The 9,443-nt window shown below is 30.9% G+C and overlaps 1 protein-coding gene across 1 annotated transcript in view; it reads right to left on the bottom strand.

The window, feature by feature from the left end:
• LOC107488466 (protein HOTHEAD) overlaps positions 1–5,555 on the bottom strand; it is a 7,366-nt gene extending 1,811 nt beyond the window's left edge. Inside the window, exons 1-4 of the mRNA XM_016109217.3 lie at positions 5,029–5,555; positions 2,344–2,683; positions 1,378–1,679; positions 25–413 (exon numbers count right to left, since the gene is read on the bottom strand). Coding sequence (XP_015964703.1) covers positions 25–413; positions 1,378–1,679; positions 2,344–2,683; positions 5,029–5,116 — 1,119 coding nt within the window. The 5' untranslated portion in view covers positions 5,117–5,555. The remainder of the gene's footprint in view (positions 1–24; positions 414–1,377; positions 1,680–2,343; positions 2,684–5,028) is intronic.
• Between the last annotated feature and the right edge of the window lie 3,888 nt (positions 5,556–9,443).

Here is a 9,443-nt window from a genome sequence, read left to right as displayed (position 1 = left end):
GAACAATATAGTGTTTTTAATTACCTTGGGGGAGAACATTCCGAAATCTCTGGGTGAGGTGCCGCCAGCAAAGTTTTCTCCGCTGGCAGCTTCAATGTAGGTGCCGAATTTGGTGATGCCGACGACCTCAATAAGGGATACCTCAACGGGCACCGGAGAAGGGATGAAGACGGCATTCATCGGGTTATCGGACATTCCTTGTCCTACCAATGGCTGGTCCAACGTTACATTTATGTTGTGGGCCCGAAGTTGCCTTTCAGGCCCAATTCCACTTAGCATAAGAAGCTGTGGGCTTCCAAGTGCACCGGCTGATACAATTATCTCGTTCCTGGGCCCTCTCCTAAGGTATGCCCTGTGTTTGCGCCCCAATGCATCTCTGAACACTACTCCTTGGGCCTTCGGCCTTGACCCACCTGGTTATTGGTTTTATTTCTCAAATCACTCAGATCGAATGAAAAGAATTTTCCTAAACTAACAACGACAATAACTCTGAAAATATTTCACCACAAAATTAAAAAATAAATATATAGGATAAACTATAAAAAATATCCGAATTATTTTGGCGCTAACAAAAATACTATCGAATTATGTTATCAGCAAAAATGTCTTTAAATGATTTAAAAATGTGACAAAAACACCTATATTTTTTCTATTAATGTAGAACTTTTTAATTCATTAGAATGTATTTTTGTCTTATTTTTAAATTATTTGAGAGTATTTTTGTCAATAACAAAACTAGAAGCATTTTTGTCAACCACAAAATATTATTGAGCATATTTTTTGTGGTTTATCCAAATATATATTATTAAAAAATGTTTTAAAGATCAAATTTTGATTTTTTTTAAACATAATTAGAAAACTAAGATATTTTAATTTTTAAATGTTTGTAATTTTATACTAAGTGAAATTTTTTTAAATGACCAATTTTTAAAAAGATTGAAAAAAGAGGTTTAAGGATAAAATTTTGTTCTGTTTTTTTTATATAATTTTTAAATAGTTATTCAAATATTTTTACAAAATTTAAATTACTTGTTGAATAGAAAAGTCATTTGCCATATGTGTTTATTATTTTTGTCATATCTTAACATTTTTTAAACATATATTTGAAATCTATATGTTTCAAAATTATTTTGATCGATAATATAAATTTTGTGTACTATTTTAGTAATTTTTCAAAAGAAAATTCCGAGGGCATAAAAGATGGGAAAAACTAGAAGGGAGGAATGATCATTGTATTGAGTTTTTCAAAACTGTTGAACAGCTAACTTTTGTTAGAAATGCAGTTTTTATATCCTCATACTAACATGATGATATATATATATGGGATCTTAAAAGAAAAAAGATTATTGATTGGATGGATTCTTTATTTGAACGCACCTTTAGTACGAAACAAGATCCTATGAACGCTGGCATGCAAGAGGACAGTGATTCGTGAAGGGTTTGCATACTGCAAAAGATCAGCAGAAGTGTGCCTGTATCCATTTTGGTCAAAAATGGTGCCACCAACCTTAGTCCCATAAATATGGTCGTAAGTGAAGCCATTGTTGGGGACCACACCTACCTCCAACAATCCATCCCTCACCGCTGATTGCCATTGCTGAACCTTTGGCTCAAATGCTACCTTTTTCTCAACCCATCTGTATGCTTCATTCACTGCCCTTCCATCCCATCCCGCTTCCCTATCAATACCAAAATCATAACAATGTGTTCAACTTACTCTTTTAGGTTCAATTAATTTGTATAGTTAAAAAAAAAATATTATATATACGCCTTAAATTAGTTACTATATATTTTTGAATGAAATTATTAATATATGTTTTATTTAATTTAGTTTTAGTATGTTTTTATATTTTAATATGTATTTTGTATTTAACTTACAAATTCTATAAATTGACCTAATTTTATTTTTTGATGGTATATTTTTTTTTAATTTTATAAAATGTTGTAATAAATGAATGTTTCTAGTGAAATTTAATTATCATTACATCTATTTATTTCTTGAATTGAGTAAATTATATTATTACATTAGGTGTATATTAAAAATTAGCCACTAAATCAATTATTTGTATAGAATATATATTAGAATATAAAATATATATTAAAAATAAATTAAATATTATATATATTTATAAATAAATATATAATAATTGATTTTTAATGTGTAAATAATAGACTTTGAAATTATAATGTCCATCCTTAGGCAGAAATTGTTGAATTATGTTAATATGCAAATAAAAGTTCAAAAACTTTTATTGTCTAATTACATTAAAAACCAAATAAAAGTTTAAATAACATTTTTCTATATAATACCCCTAAATTGATTTAAATTTGTCCATTGTTTACCTTATATAGTTGGGTCCAGCACGAGTATAGAAGCCGGCATTCAAACAACTTCCGCCACCAAGAACGCGAGCTCTTGAATTGATGACGCCATCTTCGGAGATGAAGCGCTGAGCGGGAGAGGTGGGGGAAGTGTCGGAGAGGGCGGCGCCAAAGGCGGCCAAGTTGGTGATGTTCGGGTTGCCATAGGGCGATCCGCCTCGTTCTAGAAGCAACACTCTGTAATTTTGAGACAATGTCGCTGCCAAGGGGCATCCGGCGGTGCCTCCGCCGATTACAATGTAATCATAGTATGAGATGTTTGATGCTGTTGTTGCACTTCGCATAAATGTATAGTTTGGAACTGTATATATGTGAACCACACAAACAAAAGGATAGTAATTAGAAACTCTGATCTCTTTCGTTTTCCTCCTTCAATCTTAATTTTAAATAGATGTGATTATTGAAATACCAAAATACAATACCCTCTCATCTAAGATGAATGAATCTTCTTTGGAACAATAAATATATAGTATGCACATCATACTTTTTGCTGTCTTCAAATACCCACCTAATTTATCTAAAATGTAGCCCAAAATTAAGTTCAATATTTTCTTCGTGCTTAACAAAATCATGATGCTGATTTTTTCTATAAAAATATTAGTGGAAAATAATAGATCAAGAGACATCACATATTATATTATTTTTGGAGGTGCATGAATGGATGTATACTATATATTCCTTCGTATCATCCTGATTCACTAACTTGTTTGGAATAACTACGTAGTTTGTTCTGAAAGGTTTTCTCTTAATTAATTATACTATATATTCCTATATATCATCCTGATTCACTAGCTTGTCATATTCTTTGCAAGAGAAATTCTTATTTAGAGTGAATTCAATTATTCCTGCTCATTCTTAGTTTGCTCCCGTTTTTCTCTCTTAGTTTTTTTAAATCTAATGGACAAAATCACTTCATAAAATATATAAAAATGCAATTTCGCTATGTTACCAATAAGGATTCTACCAACTTTTGCCAACTCTTATTTATAGTTGTATTTAATAAAAGTGTCTTTGTAGATGTGTTTAATAAAAATGTCTTTTTAATAACTGTGTTTAATGAAAGTGTTTTTATAGATATATCTCATAAATGTGTCTTCTTATACATGTGTTTAAAATATAATAATTAATTATTATTAACAATAAATTGACAGATAGTATATGGATGTGTTATACTTTTCTATAAAAATGTTTCTCTTTGCACTCCTTCGATAGAAAAAAAAAAGATATTATTTATTTATTTATTTATTTTAATTTGGTTGTACCATTACTTTTTGAAACTCCTTAAGGTTCGCCCAAAAATGTGGTTGAAATAGTAGACAGTGAGGATCACATTAATTAAGAGATAGTAGACGTTAAATTCTGGTGAGCTAACAATGAGAAATGACATTTATTTAAATATGTAACTAACTATATTATATTATTACTTGCTGAAAATTTCTATACTTTATCAAATTCATTAATTCTAATTATAAGTATTGGTAAATAATTTTGAATATGTGAAGAAGCTCAATATTTTTCGAATTTTTATAAATTGACTTACAAGGCACATGACAAGTGACAACACAAGGAACTAATTTTATTTCAGTCTTAAATGGGTAGATAACAGTCTCGATCACCAGTAAATATTAGTAACATTATTTTGGACTGCCTCCTGTTTTACCTTCAAAATCGCATTTATACTAAGCTATTCACATACCAATAAAGTCTGAAAGATGCTATCCAGGCCCATTATTATTTATTTATTTATTACAGAAAAAATGAGATGTTATAACAAGTTTACAACCTCCCAAAAATTGAGAAAGAAAATAATGAAAGTAATAAGTCTCACTACTAATAATTCGTTCAAGAAGACTATAGAAGTATAGAACAGTTATATATTATTATATTAACAAGAAAACACTAAATTATTTATGCAAAATACATGAAATATTTCTAATTATAATTATGTCAAATTAAATTATGCAAGATACAATAAAGAAGTTTCAATATTCCATCCATCCACTTCATTAAGATGGCAGTATATTTGGTCATGTACTTCAGCTGAGCAAAATTAAATAATTAATTAACTAATTACGTTAATTCATAGTGTAGTCATATTAACATAAAGCAGTAGTATTGAGATAAAATTGCATTTGCATGTATATGTTTTCCACTCTTCACAAGCAATCCGTGATTCCACCGCCGATAGTAACAATATCAACTCCCCCGTCAGCTTTTACTTAATAGTTTAAGTTTTTAGAAGATGTAATTTATAACAATATTAATCGACTTTTGTTTAATAGTTTAAATTTTAAAAAAATGTAGTTTTTGATAATATTTGTATTTTGTATGATATCTTTTAATCTAATAAGCTAAAGACTAATTTATTACGGATTAGAATTTTATTTAAGAATTGGTCATTGATTAATAGGTTACTACATATATAAAACAATATTCGAATTTTCGACATTTGTTAGAGGAATGACTTAACTAACCTAAGTTGATTTTTAAAATATACTTAATATGTGTTTTTATAACGAGAGGTTGTTCTTTATTTATAATATTAAAAAGAAAATAGTAGTAGTTATGGATGTATACTGAACACACATAGTATAGTCTAATCAATTATGGATCATAACAGAAAGAAGTTCAGAGTAAGTACGTTACCTTTTTGGGAAGAACAATGCTGAGGAGAAAGGAAGAAGAGAGCAAGAGTAGTAGGAAGAAGAATAAGCCTCAACCACCAAACATCCATTGCAGAAAGTAAAGCTGAACCTACTTCAGTTCAAAGTAATGAATAATCAAGTTTGCTGACCCTGAAACATGTTTTCTTTGCAAATTATATATATACTGTATATATAAATAAAATAAAATAAAATAAAAATTGTAAAGCAATAATCCCCAACGATCTCGGCGGCTATAAGTTCTCGTAGTGTAAAGATGGCCTTAATATGTTTAATTTTGTCGTCAAATAATAATAACTAGTAACGGAATAGTAAAAGCATAAATAGCATGTGGTTAACATATATGTGTGGGACCATGCATGGCATCAACACAAAGATTCAAGAAAATGCAGACTCTGTGACATGTACACTCCCCGAAGTAATCGTTTTTAGGGTCAATGGAGTGAGCAAAATAGAAGGAAAGAATTAAGAGCTAAATATATGGCGAGAGATAGAGAGAGAGTATTGTTGGTATTTATTTATTTATTGGTTCCCATGTGAGCTTTTTGACATGCAGGTTGTAACATTTTGGAACTTATAGCTAAACTGTTGCGGTTTTCGAACAATTTCTTTGTCTATTTTCATTTGTAACACGGTGTTAGCATATTCTGATATGGTTAATTGGCTCGATATTCTTTTTTATCAATTTTTTAATTCGATTCCTTTAATAAATTAAGTTTCTAAGTTTAGAAGTTAAAGTGTGTTAATCCTACCTATTTCAACCTTTTAATTATGTTTCATTTTTGGTAGATATATAACTTAAGTTTTAGAAAAAATTTTGACTAAACCACTAAAAGTAATCATAAAAGATTGATTCGCTGATAAAAGTAACTATGGAAGATCAAAACTCCTCAAATACTCACAATTGATTTGCTCTATTTGTCAAAAATAGCCAAATCTAATGTAGCCTTAGCAGAGTGGCATATGTAGACTATTTACATTGACGATTACACGTGTTGGTAGGCATATGTGTACTCAATATCATTTAAGGTCAATTTGAACCCTAATTCTTCGTTCTTCTTAGTTGAACCCAATTTTTGCAGGGTAATCCGAGCACAGGCATTCAAGGTAACTACAAGTGAAAGAACCCTAATTCCTGAATTAATTTATGTTCATAGAATTTGAGCAATGTCAAGGAGAGAGGTAACTACAAGCGAAGGAAGCAGATTTTCAGGAGCTTCACATTCGAAGATGAAGAAGAAGAAAATTATGGATGAAAAATGTCACTGTGGTGAGTATGTTGTCTTGTTGGAATCTTTGACGGTTACTAATCCTGGAAGATGGTTCATTCGTTGCCCCTCTGCATCTCTGATATTTTGATTTTTTTGCTTTTGTAGAGTCAAGATTGCCATTATTTTGTTTGGGTTGATTAAATTGATGGGGAATGGCAAAGTTTGGCAAGGTGTTTGATTAGAAGACTCAATAAGCATGAATATGGTGTTGCTAATCAAGATGCGACAATTTCTCGAACAGACCACAGGGAGAGAAATGTTAACATGGCCACGAAGGTTGAGAAGAAGATTGAAAGTGAAATCAAAGCTATGAGAGTATGGCTTGTGTCCGTGTCTTTAGGATTGTTTCTGCAATTTACACTTTTTTTTTTCTAATGGTCATGTATAAGTGATTGGTAAGTTTGAGTCCTAAATTTATGCAGAGGTTTAGAACTAGTTTCGGTACAGGGTTGTTTTATATCAATGAAGAACAATGTAATTCATGTTTGAATGGGATGATATATTCGCTATTTATTGCATTTTTATTCTATTACTATTCTCAATAATTGTTATTCTTTTCTAACATTGTTTAAGCATTCTGACATGAGAAATTAGTTAATCATAATAACATCAATATCAGAATATAATATGTATTAGTATAATCATAAGAACTCATAAGCATTCATAAGGTTCTAAAAAGGTACATCAATAACTGTTTAAGTAGTGTATGTAGCATACGAACATGACATGATAATCCAAAATAAAAATAGTAAACATAACTGATCCTTAGCATAAAGTATTGAGGTAAATCACCTAAATCTTCTTGCAAAAGTTGAAGGAACCATTTCCAGTTGTCTTTGGTTTCCGAATCCACAATAGCATATGCGATGGGGTAAATATGATTATTTGCATCTTGACTAACAGCCGTAAACAGTTGTCCACCATAGTATCCTCTCAAGAAGGTCCCATCCAAGTTAATAAACGGTCTGCATCCAGCAAGGAAGCCCTTTTCTACACGTATCTAGGAAAATATATATTCTTCTAAACAAGACAGTTGAATATGACATTAGTGTGGTGCATATATTCATAGTGGATCCTGGGTTAGTATTCAAAATTTCCATGGCATATTCTCGGAGTCTTGCATATTATGCTCTCTCACTACCTTCAATTCTTTCTTTTGCCTTTGTCGTCGATCTATAAATTTTTCTTTCACTCAACAAAACATCATACTCTTTCTTAAAGTAATCCTCAACCTCTCGAATAGTCATCATTGGCTGCACCCTAATTTGCTACTCCAACTCATCTACAACCCACTTTCCATTAGCAGACTGATTATGCACAACCCTGCAACAAGTATGCTCGTTCACAAATGTTTTCACTTGATAGCTCAGGGGATAATTCCTCTTAGCGCAGTATATCTGCCAAGGACAGTTCTCATCCCAACACAACACCTTCACTCTTGTACTATCCACCCTTGGAAAAAAATACTCCTCCCTAAGTTGATATTAAACTTTCTCACTGTACTCTTAAATTGCTTTAAAGATTCAAACTCCATACCTACTTCAAGCCTAACTTGTCCAACCGGTGCATCAGCATTACCTATGTAGTAGGAAAAATTGAATCATATGATTATCAAAGGTATAATAAATAACATGCTGCACAAAATAGTTGTAGTGAATAATAACTGATGTGCAATATAACATGGATCACAACTTCTTTTGAATTTTGACTTAAATAATCATATATGAACAACACTCATTAGTTAATATTCAACATACAGTAATTTGCACACAACTGCTCAATTCAAAAAAAATTAAATTATTGTTCTAACTTAAAGTGTGACAAATTCGCCTTCAAGTGTTGGAGTTCACCTCTAAACACGGTTCGTTGGAGAAGCAGCAACCTCCTTCTCCAATTTTGTCGCAGGAATAGAATCAGAGCATAATGGGATTATGCTAGAGAAGAAGAAGATGAAAAACTGCTCTGTTAGGGCATGATTGATTTCGCACTCAAAGGGGAGGGATAACACGTCTTTCTGTTCTTCTAATTTCAATGCTTGAAGGAGTAACGTTTTTTTAATAAACTAAATAAATGCAATAATTTTAACAAAAAAATTAATCCACGTAAGGCATTCTTTTGCCACGTTGCAATGGATGTGGACACATTATATAATTTAACAACATTCTATTAACGTTTGGTCATATTTGACAAACGGAGCAAATCAATTGTGGGTATCTGAGGAGTTTTGATCTTCCATGGTTACTTTTGTCAGCGAATCAATCTTTCATGGTTACTTTTGGTGGTTTAGTCAAAAAATTTCATAATATTGTATAAGAGTTTCTATAATTTAAAAATCTAGAATTTGATTTTTATTTACTTAAAATAAATTTTGGCATAAGACAAATAAAAAGAGAAAAAAATTCATACAAAAATTAATATTAATCTTTTGAAAAAAGTAATTTTCTAACCGTTTTAGATAACATATAGAGAATTAGCTTTTTTTAATCAATTTTTTTTTTAGTTTAAAAATTATTTCTTTTTTATCAATTATTCTCACTCTTGTACCTAGATTTACTGCTCTAGATACACACTATCAAGCTTTCTTACTCTTAGCTTCCATTTTCTCCCTTCATTATAATTATCTTATTCAATGAGTTTGACAACGTCGAAGGGACAAAGAACATGCCCTGATAGTTGCAATGGTAGCGTGAAGAACCCACTGTCTCACCAACCATTACATATGTCATTTCTCGTCTTCTTGTTTCCCATAAAATCTTGTCAAAAGGAGATCAAAACACTGTTACGATAGAAGACCTCGAATAAATTTTCAGCACCACACTGTACTTGGAATTTCATGAGATGAAAATCAGATTAAATCTTCTTAGATTTTAGATTTCGTCATATATTGTCGAATTTCGCTACTTTTTCCGATCCCTATAACTTTTTGTGGCCTTGTTATCCCCTCCCTACTCATTTGTGGCACCACCTACTTCTTTCCCTTTTGTGTTGATATATTTCCAGAGATGCATTGAAAACTGTCAGATTTACCATCAAAATTTTTTAATTGAGACTTTTGTTGGATTTAGCGTTGGAAGACGCAACGTAAAACGAGGATGATTGATTTTTCTGTAAACATTACTGTTGGATA

The sequence above is a fragment of the Arachis duranensis genome, chromosome 1 (assembly GCF_000817695.3).
Source record: "Arachis duranensis cultivar V14167 chromosome 1, aradu.V14167.gnm2.J7QH, whole genome shotgun sequence".
NCBI lineage: Eukaryota > Viridiplantae > Streptophyta > Magnoliopsida > Fabales > Fabaceae > Arachis > Arachis duranensis.
Note: the sequence above shows the minus strand (reverse complement) of the source record. Positions and strands in the feature narration are given on the sequence as shown.